The 19,201-nt window shown below is 45.6% G+C and overlaps 2 protein-coding genes across 3 annotated transcripts in view; one reads left to right on the top strand and one right to left on the bottom strand.

Annotated features, from left to right (window-relative positions):
• Positions 1–10,657, top strand: part of SLC45A2 (solute carrier family 45 member 2) — a 38,140-nt gene extending 27,483 nt beyond the window's left edge. Inside the window, exons 4-7 of one of the 2 annotated variants that reach the window (XM_054488511.2) lie at positions 2,458–2,601; positions 3,506–3,629; positions 7,830–8,041; positions 10,347–10,657. In XM_054488511.2, the coding sequence (XP_054344486.1) occupies positions 2,458–2,601; positions 3,506–3,629; positions 7,830–8,041; positions 10,347–10,571 (705 nt within the window). In that variant the 3' untranslated portion in view covers positions 10,572–10,657. Of the gene's footprint in view, positions 1–2,457; positions 2,602–3,505; positions 3,811–7,829; positions 8,042–10,346 lie in introns of those variants that run through there. The other variant, XM_054488512.1, reaches the window with a different exon arrangement.
• Positions 10,658–16,198: 5,541 nt separating this feature from the next.
• Positions 16,199–18,871, bottom strand: RXFP3 (relaxin family peptide receptor 3). Its single transcript, XM_054489657.2, has one exon. It carries the CDS (start codon positions 18,513–18,515, stop codon positions 17,106–17,108), a length of 1,410 nt encoding a protein of 469 aa, XP_054345632.1. The 5' UTR covers positions 18,516–18,871; the 3' UTR covers positions 16,199–17,105.
• Between the last annotated feature and the right edge of the window lie 330 nt (positions 18,872–19,201).

Raw genomic sequence — 19,201 nt, 5'->3', positions numbered from 1 at the left:
CTTCCTAAAGTTAATGGAAAAATAGAATTAAAAGATAAAAGTTAAAAAGAATAAACTTTATTTCTTAATATAAGCTCCATTGAATTCATTGCTTACTTTTGTAAGCAATGATACCAGCCATTTAGCCCATCCCTAAAGAACTGGGGGTCCTGGAGATTTAGCTATGTCAATGCAGCCTTTTTTACAATATTAACTGAAAAACCATGGGTGCCCTTTATAGATTTTTTAAGATTAGGAAACAGAAGTCAGAAGGAGCTAAATCAGGACTGTGGGGTTGATGCCTAAAGAAATTCCATCAAAATTATCACAACATTGCCCTTGTTTGACAAGAGGAATGAGCAGGACCATTGTTACGGTGGACAAAGACTTTCTGGTGAAGATTTTGTGGGTGTTTTTCTGCTAAAGCTTTGGCCAACTTTCTCAAAACACTCTCATAGTAAGTAGATATTATCAATCTTTGGCCTTCCAGAAAGTCAACAAGCAAAATGCCTGAGCATCCCCAAAAAACTGTTGTCATGGTCTTTTCTCTTGACCTGTCCGCTTTTGCTTTGACTGGACCAATTCTACCTCCGGTAGCCATTGCTTTGATTGTGCTTTGTTTTCAGGATCATACTGGTAAAGCCATGTTTCATCTCCTGTTACAACTTTTTGAAGAAATGTTTCAGGATCTTGATCTTATATGTTTAAAATTTTCATTGAAAACTCTGCTCTTGTCTGCAGTTGATCTGGGCACAATACTTTTGGTACCCACTGAGTGGAAGGTTTGCTGAACCTTAACTTTTCAGTCACAATTGAGTAAACTGAACCAACTGAGATGTCTATGGTGTTGACTATTGTTTCTGCCATTAATTGTCAGTTCTCTTCAATTAGGGCATAAACAAGATTAACTTTTTTATTTGCAAACTGATGTAGATGGTCTGCCCCTGAGGACTTCATCTTTAACACCATCTGGTTCCTTCCTAAAATGAGTTATCCATTTGTAAACTGCTGATTTCTTTGGGACATTGTCTTCATAAACTTAAAAAAAAAAAAATCAGTGTTTCACCATTCTTCTACTGAAGCTTCACCATAAATTTGATGTTTATTCTAGCTTCAATTTTAGTAGAATTCATGTTGCTCTGTTAGGGGCTGTTTTCAAACTGATGTCTTATCCTTCTCAGTGCCTCAAACTAAATCTTCTTCAGACATGCTATAACAAGTTAGTATGAGTTTATTTTGCTTCAAAAAAATTTTTGGAATCCATGCATAATTTTTTCATAATATGTATTTTCCATTAACATATTGAAGACCCCGTGTGTGTGTGTGTGTGTGCGTGCGTGTAAATATATATATCTGAGTTCTACATTGTTCTTACTTCTAACTCAATGTAGGGCTCATTAACATGTTTCTGCTATCATTAGGATTCAGAGAAATAACCTGGGAGGAGACATCTGGCTAAGAACAGGGAGCTGACTGGCTCTTTGTATTAATGTTCTAATGAATAAAAAATTTTCACAAACTTAGCTGCTTAAAACAACATCAGTTTATTATCTCACAGTTCTGTAGATCAGAAGCCTGAGTAAGCTGCACTAGGTTTTCTGCACAGGGTCTTACAAGGTTGAAGTCAAAGTGTTAGCAGAGCTGTATTCTCATCTGGAAGCTCAGTGGGAAGAGCCCACCTCAAAGCACATTCAGGATGTTGGCAGAATGCAGTTCCACGTGGTTGTAGGACTGAGATCCCTGCTTTCTTGTTGACTGTTGGCCTGGAGTTGCTCTCAGCCCCTAAATGTCACTCTCAGGTCCTTTTCAAGTGGCTTCCTCCACCTTCAAAGCAGGCATTTCTTGTGCTTTGAGTTGCTCTGACTCTCCCTTCTACTACCAGCTGGAGAAAATTCTGTACTTTTCAAGGGCTCATGGAATTTGGTTAGGATCACCCAGGTAATCTCCCTTTCAATTAACTCAAGGTGAGTGATTAGTAACCTTAATTATTAATATATCTGCAAAATCCCTTTGCCATGTAACAGCACATAATCACAGGGATGACATCAGGGGACCAAGATCGTGACAGACATCTTGGATTTGCCTACTATGCTCTCACAGTTAAGAGACCCAAGAATTACAATCATCTAGGAGCTGGCTTATGTCTGTGAGCTTTGTCCTTGTGCAACAGTTCTGTCTTTCAGAGATAGGATGCTCAATGTCTCCTACACCTTGGCCTGAAGCTAGGACGATTCTCATTCCCTTTGCCCTTGGGTCCAAAGCCTCATTCTGGGCCTGAAACTGCCAAGCAGCCACTCATGCTTAACAGAATACCTCCTGTGAGTCTACTCCATGGAAACTTAGTTCCATGTCCAGGAAAAGTGACACTTTGTGTGATGGCTGACTGACAAATACATAACATGGCTGTGTGCTCTGGCTCCCTTAGCTGGCTAAATTTCTGCAGTGAAGATCACACCTCTGTTTCATGTTTTATTTCAGACTCGCAGGGCAATGACATTAAAGTCACTGCTGAGAGCACTGGTGAGCATGCCTCCTCACTACCGCTACCTTTGCATCAGCCACCTCATTGGATGGACGGCCTTCCTGTCCAACATGCTGTTCTTCACAGATTTCATGGGCCAGGTAATGAACATGTCTGTGCACACATTCACTGTTACACATCATTTCCTCCATTAACACCTGTTGAGGTTCTATTGGGCTATCCTCTAAGATTGGCACAGTAAGAATGTAGGAAAGGGTACCATCAAGAAGCTGGCTTACAGACAGGTCTAGAAACATGCTACTATACCCTGGACAACTAGAGGACACTACGGAGCCTGCCAGTATTTAATCAAATACAACAAATAGGGCAAATTGATGTGAGCTGTAGCAATCATGGCAGGCTTCAAAAAGGAGGGGTGGGGTTCAGGCTGGGCATGGTGGATCATGCCTGTAATTTCAGTGCTTTTGGAGGCCAAGGTGGAAGAATCATTTGAGGCCAGGGGTTCAAGGATGTGGTGACCTATGATTGTGCCACTGTACTCCATTCTGAGTGACAGATCAAGACCCTGTCTCTTAAAAAATAAAATATAATAATAAATACAAATAAAAAAGGAGGTGCAGTATGGTCTGGGCCTTGAAGGGTGAGTAGGAGTTAGAGGAATATTAGAGAGGGAGAAAATGTTCCAAGCAGGAACGGGAATGGCCCATGTGGAGATGAGTCAGAAGCCAATTGGCTGTAGCAGAAGATGAGTGGTGGGATTGCCTAAGTCAGGTGGGGCCAGCTGTGAGATGGAAGGAGGAATGTGAAGGATCTGAGAGAGTGTTTTTGAGATCTGATGCAGCAAGCATTAGATTTCTGATAGGCCCTTGAATGAAGATGTGATAGGATGGAAGGGGTGACTTTGTCATGACAGCATCAGCTCTGTACTCTAGAAAGGGTCCCTCAGGCAGGGACATTTGCTCCCCAGGGGTGGAGAAGCAGAGTGCATGAGAAGGGGTTCTTACTACATTGCAGTACCTCAACAGCCTCCAATCTCTCTTTCAGATTGTGTACCGTGGGGATCCCTATAGTGCACACAACTCCACGGAGTTTCTCATCTACGAAAGAGGAGTCGAGGTTGGATGTTGGGGCTTGTGCATCAACTCCGTGTTTTCCTCACTATATTCTTGTAAGTCTCTCTCTCTCCTAAGGATGTCTTCTAAAAGGTTCTGGTCTAGCACAACTTGGATCTGATGTTTCTATGTGTATTTCCTACTGTTTAAAATACCAGATCTTAATAAATCTATGGACATCAGGAAAAACTATTACCTTAAAAAGGACCATATAAAGCATCCTTTTTTCATCATGAATTCTAGGTGTCATTTTCCTCACTGATTACTTTGCTCTTGGAATCAGTGGGTTCCTGATCAAGTTTCTCTGGAAAATAAAAGGGAATCTTTACAAGATGAAGTGTTGGATGGATGAGTCCCAGCAGGTTCATGTTCTACTGGAGCTAGATCATTGGTGGCATTTCATAGACAGGCTTATCAGATTTGTAGATGATACAGAAGAGAAGTGATATTAATATGACAGGTGACAAAGTCAGCATGCAAAATGACCTCAGCTCAGATGTGTAGCTGGGTGGGTTATCGGAGCACCACACCAGGATTGGGGACAGCTGGCTTTTCTTCCCAGGTGCTAGCTTTTCTGAGCCTATTAACCTCCACTTACCTAAGTTGCAGCTGTGAAGACAATGAACAAAGGGATTTCTGCTACTGTCTTTACGTAAGCCCAGGTGGCTGTGCTACAACTCCAGGGAATCCCACAGGCTGCATTGTACTTGTGACTGTGTGTGGATATCTCCAAGCTCTGTATACATTGAATTAAGTGAAAAGTCTGGCCTGAAAAATGTATGCAGTTCTCCTAATTATAAAGGGCTCCTATAAAGGGCTCTTCTTCTGCAAGATTGTAAGAATAACTGACCTCCAAGTCAGGGCTCTGGGCTTTGGACAGGTCCAGGGGACAGCAGGGATATGGCCCGGGTGAAGGAAGTGGGAAGAGATGGGGAGAATCCCTGTTACCATTCTCAGGGGGACTCACTCTGTCACTGTCAGCCTGCTTCTTGTGAAGGGAAAGGGTGGATATATGTGAGGGCCCCTTCCCCTTCCCTTTACCTAGCCATAGCACAGCAGGAAACCTGCCTCAAGACCTCTTAAAAATTTAGCACAATTGGGAAAATGGGACCTCATATAAACATGCAAGAAGTTGATGAGCCCAATAATCACATAAACACATTCATTATTTTAAAATTTATGATACTTAAAGAGTAGTGCTTAAAGATTACATTTATTTAGCAAACTCTTTTCTTCCCCTTGGAGTGTGCAAACTAAGAAAAATTCCAGGAGGAAGATTTCAAGCACTTAGAATAGAATAAAAGAATGTTAGACTAAAAGGGTTTAGTAAATTATCCAGCTTAAGTCCTTCATGATTTCAAGGGCTGAGGGGACTATTTACTACTACCCTAATTTTTTTGTTTGTTTGTTTTTCTTCTTTTTTTAAGACAATGTCTCACTCTGCCACCTGAGCTGGAGTGCAGTGGCGTGATCATGGCTCACTGCAGCCTCAACCTTCTGGGCTCAAGCAAGTCCCAGCCCTCTGAGTACCCGGGACCACAAGCACATGCCACTGTGCCTGGCTTATTAATTAAAAAATTTTTTTTTTTTAGAGATGGGGTCTCCCTACATTGCCCAGGCTGGTCTCGATCTCCTGGGCTCAAGTGATCCTCCTGTCTCAGCCTCCCAAAGTGCTGGGATTACAGGCATGAGGCACTACATCCAGCCCTACCTTCATCTTTGTCAGAAAAAAATGTGTCAATCTAAACTTATTTTTCCTCAGGGAACTCCTACTAGATAACATTCCATTAGTCTTGTCTGCATAAATTTTATGGCATTTGAAACTTTAAAGTATATTATTTTTAGGTCCCTTCTAGTTAAAAGCCTTTCTAGTTACAAAAGAAATTATTAGTTGAATAGTTTTCCAAAGTTTTATTAATGTATAAATATATGGGATCCCTACCATTATAAATTCAAATCAACATTTTATTTATAAAATACCAGCCAGCTCTGCTCAAGGATTTTAGGGGTTCTCCATGCCCGTAGGATAAAGTCAAATTCCTGAGCTTTTCACAGTTTGGCCTAGTTCATACTTTGCCCTCTTTCACTCCCATATCAATTAACCACCCTCAATGACCCACTATGCAGACTTTCTCCTCTCTGGGTATTTGCCGCTGCTTTTAGTTTCTTCTACCCGAACTACTCTTTCTACTTCCCCAACTGGACAACTTCTAATAATGTTTTTAGACCCAATTTAAATATTACTTCCTCAGTGAAATCATTCAAGTTTTCTTCCCCCTGCACCTCAACCCACTCTGGGCAGAATCAATCCTTTCCTTTCCTTCCAGAGCTGACTATATTACCCTCTATTTTGGATTCATCACATAACATCAGGAGCAGATTCAGAGTTTCTATCCACATGGAGGTTGGCAGGACAATCTGGCTGCTGAGGTGGAGAATGCTGATAGGGACTTGTTTCCAAGCTCCTTTTGTATACAGCAGGTACACATATACCAGTTAGAATAACAACACTGAGTACTAAGATATGGCCAATTGTTCATACCATAATATCATACACTACTAGTCATAACTGGTGCTTAAATCTATAATTTCCCCCCAGTCCTGAAGACAGGCATTGTGTGAGGATATGACTACCACTGGGTATCCGACCCATCAGAGGGCAATGCAAGCTTGGCCCTGAAGTTTATTGAATTATCTTTGTGAATAAAGTATTCTTTGCCAGACTTTCAGTCTTTGTACTGAAGTTACTTATGTTTCCAAATCCCTCTTTATCCTACTTTACCTTCTACTTTACCTTCTCCTCTGCTGGCATACACACTTGGATAACAGCATTTCCCTAATGGGTATTGATGGTATCTTTTAGGTATTGAGACACCTTAGATTACATTTTCTGTATAAATATAATTATTAAGCAAGCAGAAACTGTTCTAGCTTTATTCTCATTTTTGTATTCTCAACCTTCACAACAGTCCTCCTGTCATAGTATAAGTTTAATAGAGGAAGTAATGTTGCCCACTTGTCACTTCCAGAGCTTTGTCTTCCATCAATGTGAGACAGTGTTTAGTTTCATAATTGATTCAAATGTACTGCAAATAAGGCTGCTTGTCTACAAGGTGTAAGTCCAATAATTATATGAATAGATATGGAAAATGTCATTCTTGAATAGCCATATTTCAAGTATCTGTTATTTATCCCCTGATTCTTGTGTTCCAGGAGAATGGGGTAGGGAAGAGATGAGGAATGTGTGGAATAAAAACAACTGATTAAGAAAGGAAGATAAAAACAATTTAGAGATTTTCCTTGCCGTTGTGGAAAACCCTGTAAAATGTTTTAAAGCAGAATTTTTCATTTTTAAAAATTAGCTCTGCCACTATACTGATATAAGCAAGCCAAGTTGACCTGCTAGAAGAGGAACCCAGTTAAGAGTCAACTGTCTCCAGCTCAGCCTGTCTTGTTGCTTAATTGGATGTTTTCTACATGCTAGGCATTAGGCTGGGTGATTTCATAGACACTTCATCTCACTTGATCCTGGCAACAACTCCAAAAGATGGTTTTATTATTCCCAGTTTTCAGATGAGGAAGCTGGGGTTTTGAGAAGTCAAGGAACTTGTTTACCAAGAGTTAGGGAGCCAGCGATGAGGAGATGCTGGGTGCTGTGGGAGCCCCTTACCAGTCTGGGAAGGATTGGCAAGTCAGGGAAAGTGTCTTCAGATAATTGCACATCCTTTACCTCATTCTCAGGTGTGCAGACTCCATTCAGATGGGGGCTAAGAAATCATGAATGACTTAGATCATTCTGTAAATTCTGGTTGTTTCAATTTTCCCCAACCTGATTTGGGTTGTAGGGCCAAGATAGGCCTGTGTTATTGTTTTGGTCCTATGGGGCCACAGCCCATCTGATTCAGAATAACCCACACTTTTCTTGAAGCCCCAGGTTCCCATAGTTAGGTCAGATTTTCCACCACCTTTCTCGCTTCTTTTTGCTATCCAGCTGTCTGCTAAACAGTGCCAGACTCTTCTTTGTAGAAAAAAAATCAGCCTATCAAGGCAATTTCAAGCTGTCCTTTATGCAAAGGTCTTTAAAATGGTTCCTAAAGCCAGCTGTTTTCAACCCACAGATAAGGGGATTCTTTTGTTCCTGGCTCAGTATCAAAGGATGTCTGAAAAAGTGAATCTTCAGAAGAAAGGATTGTCTGAAATTATTAAATGTTATGAGGCACTGCCAGCTGTAATTTCTCCCTCTCTTTTTCCCACAGACTTTCAGAAAGTTTTGGTATCCTACATTGGATTAAAGGGTCTTTACTTCACGGGATATTTGCTGTTTGGCCTGGGGACGGGATTTATTGGGCTCTTCCCGAATGTCTACTCCACGCTGGTCCTGTGCAGCCTGTTTGGTGTAATGTCCAGCACCCTGTACACCGTGCCCTTTAACCTCATTACTGAGTACCACCGCGAGGAAGAAAAGGAGGTGTGCTGTCATTGAAACTCTGCCTTGGGTAACATCCAGACTCATCTGAAGGCTGGGGAGGATTTGGTAGCAATGTGTAGAGCAGAGCTGGAAAATAAGGGTTCTTGAAACAGCAGCAGTCAAATGCCCAACCAACTGCAACCATGATCTGGTACAGGCATGCTCACCAGCCCAGCCGAGCCCAGCTCTCCTGTCCTCCTTATTCTCAACTCCTGCTCACTTAAGGAGCTGTAGGGCAAGAAGAGTTACTCCCATTTTTCTGATTAGAAAAAGAAGGCTTGGTGAGGCTGAGAAACCAGCGCACAATTACACAAAGACAAAAAAAGGGGGACCCAGGTCTTCTATAACCACCTCATAGGTCTCCCTGGTGCCACCTGCAACATTTCTAGATACCCGCAATAGGGGTCTCCCTACCCCCAACTTGCAGAGGTACATGGTGGAATTTCTTGGCATTATTTGTTGAGGGTAGGAAACTCCTAGGCAATGGAGTCCAGATTTTAGTAAGTCAGACCCCATGTGTGAGAAGGAAAGCTGGAATCATGGGTGGTAATCTCCACTTTGCTGCCCTGAGCGGGACCTGCGCCATTTAAACCTTGGAACTCAACTAGTGAACAAGCACCTATGCAGTGCTTATAACAGAGTTGGTATTTCCACTCTAAAATTACCACCTCTTCTTATCAAAATTTGCAACTTTCTTCCCATAAAAATAAGCTTACAGTTCCTTAACTGGAGCAATGATATAAAAGCTACAGAGATAACTCCAAGTTTAATCCAGCTCAGCATGAAACTGCAAAAACACTGAACATATAACCATGAGACTATAATTCTGGCCATGTTTTTCATCATTTGATCTGGCAGCAGGGCAGAGGCGCACCAGGAGTAAAAGCCTTTCAAAAAAGAGTTGTGGCTTTCCTCATCCCCTGGCAAACATTGTCACCAAGGTTTTAGTGCATGACAGGGATGTTGCTGCTAATGGGATAGTCATCATAAAAACCTGTCCCTACAAGGAGAGTGTTACGTGGTGTTGGGGGAAGAAAACCTACACTTCAGGCTCAGAGAAACCTGGATTCAAATCCTGCCTCTCTCACTTGGAAGCTGTGTTACACTGGGGATGTTATTTATTCATTTATTAGGTAGCACTTAGAATGAGTTCATTTTTTGGTGAGATAATATATTCACAATGATACACAAAAGTGCACACTGTGTGCTCCCTTTACCATTTACCATCTCCCTCCAGCCCTAATGTGTTACCACTCTTACTAGTTTTTTGTTTATCTTTCCTGCATTTTTAAATAAAAACCAAGCAAATGTAAATCTGTTTTCTTATTTTCCTTTCTTATTCAAAGGATAATATGCGTTTTTCAGCATAATGCTTTTCTTTTGCCTAATAGTGTAGGAAATCATCATTTAAGCTGGCAGGCCCTCAGTTTCCTCATGAGGCAAATGGAAAGAATGTTATTTACCTTATAAAAAAGCAAACAAGATAGTGGATGTGCTTAGCATAGTGCCCCCTACCACCTGACAAAGACTCAAAATGTGGTAGCTAGTATTATAATTGTAACCACGGGGGTAATGATAATAACATGTGCATCTAGGGAGGTGGTGAGGTTGAAATACAGTAACAGGTAAAAAAAAACCCAGGCCCAGCACATAAGAGATACCCAACAAATGACAAAGTTATCAACAAGTTCGGAACAAATATCAAATATTAACCAAACATTATTGTATTAATCAAGTAGCAACCATATTTTGAAAGATTGAAATGCTTTTTAAAGTTGCTTCTCTTAAGGACATCAGCAATTCAACATCCTTCTTAAAATCTTTGAATTTTTAACACTAAGAAAGGAAAAGAATGGGATATTTATTAAGTATCCACTACATTGTATTGATTATGGCCCGCCACTTGTTTTTGTACAGTCTGCAAGCTAAGAATTCCTTTTAATTGTTTAAATGATTGAAAAAAACGTTCAAAAGAAGGTTATATCTTGTGACAGGTGAAAATTACATGAAATCAAATGCTAATACCCATCAATATTCAGTTCAGTTCCACATCACCAATTCATGAAAATTACATGAAATCAAATGCTAATAATGTCCATCAATATATATTGGAAAGCCAACTCAGCTCCACATTGCCCCTGCTTTTGCACTGTGACAGCAGAGTTGAGTAGTTATCACCAGGGCTGTATAATCCACAAAGCCAAAGGTATTTACTATCTGGCTGGTCACAGAAAAATTTTGCCAACCTGTACCCTAAATGACAGTTCCTTGTAGGTCAAATGGTGGTTCTGTGCTTCCTTTACAGAGGCAGCAGGCCCCAGGAGGGGACCCAGACAACAGCGTGAGAGGGAAGGGCATGGACTGCGCCACCCTCACATGCATGGTGCAGCTGGCTCAGATCCTGGTCGGAGGTGGCCTGGGCTTTCTGGTCAACACAGCCGGGACCGTTGTCGTCGTGGTGATCACAGCGTCTGCAGTGGCACTGATAGGCTGTTGCTTTGTGGCTCTCTTTGTTAGATATGTGGATTAGGTCAATAAAGAGACAATCACCCTAACCTCAGACACAGTGAAGCACATGGCAGGAAGTTAACATTTTCTGAAGCTCTGAATCTTAGGGTCTGCCCATTGGATGCCCAGTATTGTGATTTCAGCCATGGAATCTGCCCACCTCTCTCTCTCTCTCTCTCTCTTTTTTTTTTTTTTTTTTTTTTTTTTTTGAGGTGGAGTCTTGCTCTATCGCCCAGGCTGGAGTGCAGTGGCAAGATCCCGGTTCACTGCAAGCTTTGCCTCCTGGGTTCACACCATTCTCCTGCCTCAGCCTCTTGAGTAGCTGGGACTACAGGTGCCCATCACCATGCCCGGCTAATTTTCTGTATTTTTAGTAGAGACGGGGTTTCACCATGTTAGCCAGGATGGTCTCGATCTCCTGATCTCATGATCCGCCCCCCTTGGCCTCCCAAAGTCCTGGGATTACAGGCGCAAGTCACTGCGCCCGGCCCCACCTCTCACTTTAAACCCATCCTCTGCACAACAGTCCCCATATTTTAGGCAATGTTTGCCTGGACTATGCCTCCATGCATCTGTGGCAAGGGGTAAGTGTGGGTGGTAGCATCTCGGTGCAAGGGTGGAAGAGGCAGGAGCTGCTTTTCACAGGGCATTACAAATCTTGCTGACACCTCAGAAGCAGACTAATTCCATATACAATGCTTGGATGTGTTCTGTGAAGTGATTTGATTTTTTTTTTAGCCAGGGGTCCATATATATTGGGGAATCATATATTTCATCAAATTCACAAATATTCAAAATATTGCTAATGATTTATTCTCTGATATTAATTTATTCATAATTTGCTCATAATTAATTTCTATTACTTTATGATACCCCTGACAAGTCTACTCAAACATCTCATGCTGGAGAATTCACCACTTTAAAATAGTTCATTTCACTGACACAGTAAAAATATTTCTCTCTAGTCTGCACCCTTGTTTTGTCCTCTGGATTTGATGTGAAAGTCTTTCAAAAAAACAGCCCCCTATTTCTCCTATGATCTTCTCTTCTCCAAGCTAAGCAGTTTTTCTCTAACCGTACCCCTTCAACTGCCCCATGATGAGGTTTTCAGCAGCCTTGAGGGAAAGCATGGTTTAATAAAAATCATGTTTTGGAATCAGCTGGTTTTGAATCCCGGCTTTGCCACTCAGCAGTAAACTATGTAATCGCCCCAAGGCCCACTTGCCCATCTATACATTTGGGATAAGAATTGCTATCTCAGAGAGTTGTGGTGTTTAATAGTATGTAACATTGGTTCAGGCATAGTGGCTCATACCTGTAATCCCAGCACTTTAGGAGACCGAGGCAGGGGGATCCCTTGAGGCCAGGAGTTCGAGACGAGCCTGGGAAACATAGGGAGACCCTCTCTCTACAAAAAATACTTAAAAAATTACCTGGGCATAGTCCTGTAGTCCCAACTATTGGGGAAGCTGAAGTGGGAGAATTGCTTGAGCCTGGGTGATCGAGGCTGTAGTGAGCTGTGATTTTGTCACTGTACTCCACCCTGGGAGACAAAGCGAGTCCTGGTCTCAAAACAAACAAACCAACCAACCAACCACAAAACATAAACCATGACATTTTTGTAGTCTTTACCACTATTCTAAATGTTTTAACATTAACACAGCAATTGTGGGAGTGGGTGCTGTTACCACTCTCCATTTTTTAGGTAAAGAAATGGAGGCAGAAAGATATAACTTATATGAAACCACACAATTCTTAAGTGACAGAGCTGGGCTTTGAACCTAGCCACTTTGGTTCTGTTGCTTTCTGTATGGACAGCACTTAGCCTGGTGTCTGGCACATGAATGGAGGCACGTGATCCACAGCCCATCCCTCTTCACTGCTTCCCCTACTCCTCTTTCTACCTAAGCAGTGTAGAGTCCTTGTGTGCATGCTGGCATCAGCACATCCACAGCCTCCCACTTGCCTCCACCCTCTACCGCTCTTGCAAATGACCACCCTTAGCCACTTAAGGGTGAACAGACTCAGTGGCATGGAATTCCCTCCGGAGGATAGACTCAAGAAAGAACCCATGGATTCCTTGTAAATAGACTCAGGGCCATTTGGACAAGAAATTCCAAGGTCTTAGGTACCCAAGCATAATCTAGCAGGTAGGAGGACTAGGGGGGCACAGGCTCCAGAAGGTCCTGTGCAATCCTTGCCATATGGGGAGAGGTAGGGGCAGGGGCAGAGCAGGGTCTCCTCTAATGATGACACCCAGACCAGGGGCCCTGGCTGCCCAGGTCTAAGAACTGTATCTACTGAAGTTGGCCAGCCTAGGAGCAAAGAGTCGTCTGTTGTCATTCTGTGCTGCAGCTTCCTTCTCCTTCCCAGCCTCCCCAAGTGTCTTATAAGGCAGCGGCATCCCTGATATCTCACGTGGCGCTCTCTCCCTCCTGCTGCTGCTTGGGCTTCCACTTTGTTGCTTCAATTCCACCATTGCCTCCTTGGTGTTTAAAGAATCCACTCTCTGCAGCTACCTGGTTCCTATACTTGTGACTGAGGCGGTGCTAGGGGTGTGGAGAAAGGCATCTGAAATGCCCCTGTGAATCTGGCCACTTCTGGTGTATATGTTGGGGGGAACAATAGAGGGCAGGGGTTTATGCTAAAGTGGCCCCTTCTTCCTGCCCCCTGCTCAACCTCGTCACCTGCAGGGCATGCACCTTCCTTATCCAGGCTCCTGCAGTGTGTCCCATTCTCTCCAGATCTCTGGTGCTTTCCAGACCCAGCCAGGCTGTCTTCTCTGGCTTGAGCATGCTCTATTACTTATCACCCTCCAAGCCTTGCTCCCTTCTCATTTTCTGCTTCCCAATCAGGTCCCCCTGTATTCTATTAGTACATTCACTCCCAAATGAAATAATTTCATTCTTTTTACAGAATATATACAAAACTACCCCTTCTTCTCTCCTCCACCTTCCCATGCCCCTGCCATTATCCATCCTGGAGAAATAAGTTAATGACTCATTTAGAGAGGTCATTAGGGAAAACACCTGCTCCCAACCCCATTGTGTGGGATGAGGATGGGTAAGTGTTCAGAGGACTTCATGGCACATAGCTCTTGGTATTAGGAAAGAAAGAGCAACAAGCCACCTCTCTTATTTCCCTTACTTGTACTTGGCCTCTGCAAAGTTTAGAAATGGAATCCTCTCCAGGGTTCAGTGTTTATTTCCTGTCCGTTTCTCCAAAAACAGTTCTGATGTGTGAAGATTTGGAAATGAATAGATGGGCCAGCTGGAAAGGTGACCCATAGCTGAGGGCCATCTTATTGAACCCCCAAGAAGTCAAATGTAATCATCCCTAACCAACCACAGGGCACTTATGTGTGCATGCACAGACACACACACACACACACAAATATGCAAATACTCATTGAACTCAACTCCCTTGAGGTTTGAATGAATAAATATAATCCAATTTTCAAAGTCTTTAACCTCATTTGGGAATCTATTTGTTGTCAGTATACCAACGACATAGTCTTTCTGGCAAAAGAAATTTCCTTTCCCCAGACAAATAAAACTAGTACAAGGACGCATACTCTCAACAGAAATCCTGGGAAATCCTGCAAGAGAAAGAGAATCCCTACTACTTTGTTTCCTGCTTCCTCAACCAAGCATCTGACATTCCAACATCAAAGCTTTTAGTCACCACATTTTATTAGCATCGAATATCCTCTCTATCTCTGAAACCACCCCTGCCATTCTGCCTAAACTGTGCCAATATATTTAGACCTATCTCAAATATTATTTTGACCAGAAAGTTTGATCTCCCAGCAGCATCAACCTTTCCTTCCTTTGTCTTTCTTTCTTTCAGCCTTACTTTGACATTCAGCTCATCATTCCCTGTCTTATCTTGCTTGTGCTCACCGCTGTCTGTCCTTTCACATGTGGAGGTCAGAAACATGTCTGGTTCATATACATCACCTCAGCACCCTGCACAGGGGATGGCACACAACAGCCACTCGAAAAGTAATTGTTGATTACAATTGATCTGACCATTTCCTTTGGTGACCCTTTTGTCTTCGTGGTAGACCAGAGTCATGATCTTTGATCCCTCCTGCCATGTTCTCAGAAGCCCTGTGCTTGGGATTTGGACCAAGTGACCCTTTTTATAGAGGTTATTTTTTTTCCGCTCCTCCAGCTCCTTCTTTTCTGTTTTTCTGGTGTCCATAGTGGCAGATGCACATACTTCAATACCCTTTCCTAAAAATTCTGAGCTACCCACACATTATTTCATGGTTAAATTGAAATGGCAATTTGCTTTGATAAGAATCTCCCAGTAAGAGTCTATTATCCGTGTTATAGATGTATCTCCTACCATGCAACTGTTAGTTTTTTCCTGTATTTACTTTTTCATGTATTTTGTATTTTGGGGACCTTTGTGGAGCTTACATTTCAGTCTTTGTTAGCCCAATTGCTATTCAATATCTATATCCATAATTGTTCTTCCCAAAGGGTGAAGAAAAAAATGGACAACTTCAAAACAAACACACCATTGAGTTTCCTAAAAGAGCTGACTTCACAAGACTGCTCAGAATCGAGACTGGCAGCTTCTGCCTTTGTGGGAAGGCATGAGTGTTTAGTCATTTCACTGTGTTTTGCAATCACAGAAAGCAGATCAGGGAAGGTGGGAGTTGTAGATCTCACATTTTGAGCCCTGAATCTCAGATACTGCAGAAAACTTTCAACGACATCACTAAACAATTCTACTGTTCAAGAGGCTCTTTAAACAGACCTGTTTTTACCGATGGCTATTTATTATATTAAACCAACCACGCCGGTGGGTGCCTGCATCATTGGTTTTTTGGCCCCAAACCAGGTTGCCAAAGAGAGTAGCAGTACCTCTATGAAAGCTAGCAGATGGGTAGGTAGACTAATGTTTGATCCCAGTTCTCAGAAGAGTCTCAAGAAAGGACTTTGTGAGGGTTTAACATCTTAAGCTCCTGTGATCAAAACAGAGTCAACATGAGAAACGTGAGGCAATCCTCAGAGACAGCTCCATAAACTGTCTGGAGGCTGGGAAAGAATTTGTCATGCATGCTTAATATGTAAAGCACTCTTTAGAATAAATGGAAAATGGAGATGGTAATGTCCGAAGGGAATTCCTATTTCCTACCTTCTCTTGTCAATAATATAAGCAATAAAGAAGCCCACACCTGAAATTCTGATGATACCCTCAGAACAGTTTCCCCAGTACTCTGCTCGCTTTAGAACATAGTACCTGAACCTTCTATTTTCTTTCCTACCCCACACCTCTGTTTGAGAGATCCGACCCAGCTTCTAGGAATTTGGTTTCCAAGATTCCGCTTCCCCCGCCCCCCGCCCCAATTCCCTTTGCACATTTCTGTGGCATCTCTTGCTCTTCTATCTAAGCCTACCAGAAAAAAATAATAATAAAATAACTACTGAACCATCCCTCTGCTCGCTGGTCCGGGGCTTCAATCAAAGGAACAGCTTGATTCCCAAAGCGTGGGAAGGGAGGAACTGAAGAAGTGCCCCCACTCCTGCCAGTAGAGCTAGTCAAGATGCCTCTGGGCCCAGCTCACCGGCAGCACGCAGACCAGAGTGCCCACAGGCACCCAGACTGCTTCCAGAGGAAGTGGAGCGCCCGGGCTTCCTGCGCGCAACGCGCCAGCGCTCCACTTCCAACTCTGCTACCACGTGAGCATATGAGCCCCCTTTTACCTTTTGGGGCAGCAGCCTGAAGAAATTTCCCTGTCCAGCCCTTCTAATCACACTGTGTCTGCTCCCTCCCGCAGTGACGACACTCCCCAGAGAATCGCTCTCCCAAGCTGGTGACAGGTGTTATCCCCCTGCTAACGTCTGAGCTCCGGGGCTGTGCAGCTAGGTCGGGCTCAGGGTGTTCCCGCTGGCCCAGTCCGGAATGATAATTGTCATAATGACTCCATTGGAGGTGGCTTTCCTTTGCCGTTTCTCCTGGGGGCGGACCAGGATGGTCAGTTCTTTTTCTTAACTCCAAAAGCGTTTCTTGCCTCCCAGCTCTAGATTCCTGGGGCAGCCCCGCAGCAAGTAGGACCTTGGCGCTGCTGCAGTCTCGTTTGCCAAGACGCAAAGGAGAGTTTGTGCCGACGGCTGCCCTCTCCGCAGAAGTCGCTGGAATAAACGGGCACAATTGTCTGCGCATCATTTGGCTAAGCCCCGCTCCCCGTGACAATTTCTCTACATTTTTGCTGCTTCTCTTCGCTTCTGGGCGCCCCCACACTGCCCAGCGTGGGAAGAGTAAGGAGAGGCTGTGGGGTGCAGAGCGGAGATTGGCTGTCTGGCCCGTGGGGCTCGTCTCTGCCCCTTTGCCAGTTTCCTCTCTCCACCTGATTTCGAAGCATCTCCTCTCCAGAGAAGGTCCTCTGGCATATCCACAGGCTCCTCCTCCATGCTCTGCCCACCCTCCTCCCACCTACTTCTTAAACGGGGCCTCCCAGCCCTCCTTAATCCGTTCACCTCTTTACCGCCCGGGGAAGGCCACCTTGCCCCGACGGCGCGCCCTGGGCCTGAGGCCCGCGTCAGTAGGCAGAGCTGCTGGGCAGCAGGTCGCAGCGCCCCCCGCTGTAGACCACGACGCCAGGTGGGTAGTAGAGCAGGTCCGGCTCCGCGGCCGCGTGGAGCGGCGCCAGGGCCTGCAGCCCCTGATCCTCGTGCTCCGGCTTGGTGGTGGCGGTGAAGGGGCGCATGCTGGTGAGCGAAGGAGACGCGATGCGCCACAGCAGGCTCTTGAGCGCCTTGCGGAACTCGCGGCGCACTAGGCAGTAGAGGATGGGGTTGAGGCAGCTGTTGGAGTGCGCCAGGCACACGCTCACAGGGAACGCGTATACCTGGCACAGGAAATACTCCTGGCTGAAGGGCACCGCGTTGAACTTGATGAGGATGCTCCAGGTGGTGAGCGCCTGGTTGGGCAGCCAACACAGGAAGAAGGACAGGACAACGATGGTCACTGATTTGGTGACCTTCGACAGTCTCCGGGCGCTGGCTCCGGCCGGGCCTCCTCCGGCTACCGCGGCCCCTCCTTTGGTCCCTGCCACGCGGCGGTCGGCGATGAAGCGCACCAGCAGCAGGTAGCACAAGATAATGATGCCCAGCGGCAGCAGGAAGCCCAGCAGCACCTTCTGCGAGTGGTAGAGGCCCAGCCAGAACTGCCTGTCGCGGCCCAGCAACTTGTCCGGGAAGCGCACCAGGCACAGCTCCTCGCCCATCACCTTGACCGTGGTGGAGAAAGTGGCACTGGGCAGCGAGGCCAGCGCGGCCAAAGCCCAGATCCACACACACAGCGCCTTGGCCGAGAAGCAGCAGCTGTCCCCCAGGCTCCGGCCGCAGCAGTAGCCCCGGCCGTGTCCTCGGGTCCGGTGGCTCTTCAGAGCCGAGGCCACGGAATGGTAGCGCGTCACACTCATGGCAGTGAGGAAGAAGACGCTGGCGTACATGTTCATGGACGTCACCACGGACACGATCTTACACATGGCCTTGCCGAAGGGCCATTTGAAGTCAAGAGCATTCTCCACCGCCCAGAAGGGCAGGGTGAGCACAAACTGAAAGTCCGTCAGCGCCAGGTTGGTGACGAAGATGTTGATAGAGGACTTGCGCCAGCCCTGCATGCTCTTCATCAGGTAGAGAACCAGCAGGTTGCCCGCCAACCCCAGGGCGCACACCACCCAGTACACCACGCTGATAAGAATCCGCACCCGGGCCTCGGTGTCCGCGCTCTCTGCCCCGCCGCTGCCCGGGGGATGTCCTGGCGGCGCGCCGTCCAGCAACTCCAGCCCCAGCTCCCACCACAAGTCCGGAAGCTGCAGCGACGCGTTACCACTCGTGTTGGCCGCCTCCAGAAGGTCCGGGACCAGACTGAAGAGTTCTGCTAGCTGGTCCCCGCCTGCTGCCTTATTCATGGTGGCTATCGTGGCTGCATCGGCCATCTGCATGCACAGGTACCTCTAGGTCATGTTCTGGGGGACAAGACCTAAGATAACACGGTTTACCCCGGTTTTGTTCCCAGGCTAGCCTGCGGGACGTGCGTGGGAGCTTTCAAAGCAGCTGCTGAAGAGAGAGCCCAGGAACTGGGTACTAAGTGCGTCCTGGCGCGCAGCGAACCGCCCTGGACGCAGGAGTTGAGCTCAGCGGCTGCTTTGGAGCAGAGTTGAGGAGCGCAGCCCGTAAGGCAAGCACTCGGCTTCCAAGGGTTCTCAGGCCAAGCTCAGAGTCCCTAGGTCCTTATGTACAACGCAGACTTCCCCTCTCCGTGTCCCGCGGTCACTGGGGCACTGGCGCGTAACTCCCCCAGCCGCTCAATTGTGCGATTTGGGGCTGCTCGGTCTCTTTCAAATACCTTTATCCGTTTCCTCTGGGACTGCTTGGATGAGGTTTCCGTCCTTGGAGAGAAAGATCGTAGAGTTCCATCCACCACGCTCTGCTTCCTGGAGGTTAGTGGGTGTCTGCGTCTCTCCGCGGTTGTCAACTCCTTGTGGGTTGCCAGCGGCTCTCACCAGTTACAGTGGCACTTGCACGGCCAAGGCGGCGGCCCCAAGGAGCATGCGTAATCCCGGGGCGCCGCCAGCGGCGCTTTCCGAGGTGCTGAACCCAGCTGCGCCCGCGCCGCGAGGGAGAGCTG

The sequence above is a fragment of the Pongo pygmaeus genome, chromosome 4 (genome assembly GCF_028885625.2).
Source record: "Pongo pygmaeus isolate AG05252 chromosome 4, NHGRI_mPonPyg2-v2.0_pri, whole genome shotgun sequence".
NCBI classification, from domain to species: Eukaryota; Metazoa; Chordata; class Mammalia; order Primates; family Hominidae; genus Pongo; species Pongo pygmaeus.
This window is presented reverse-complemented; position numbering and strand designations above follow the sequence as displayed.

Coding starts and splice junctions, on each gene's coding strand:
- RXFP3 (XM_054489657.2), bottom strand. CDS start 18,515: ATGCAGATGGCCGATGCAGCCACGATAGCCACCATGAATAAGGCAGCA.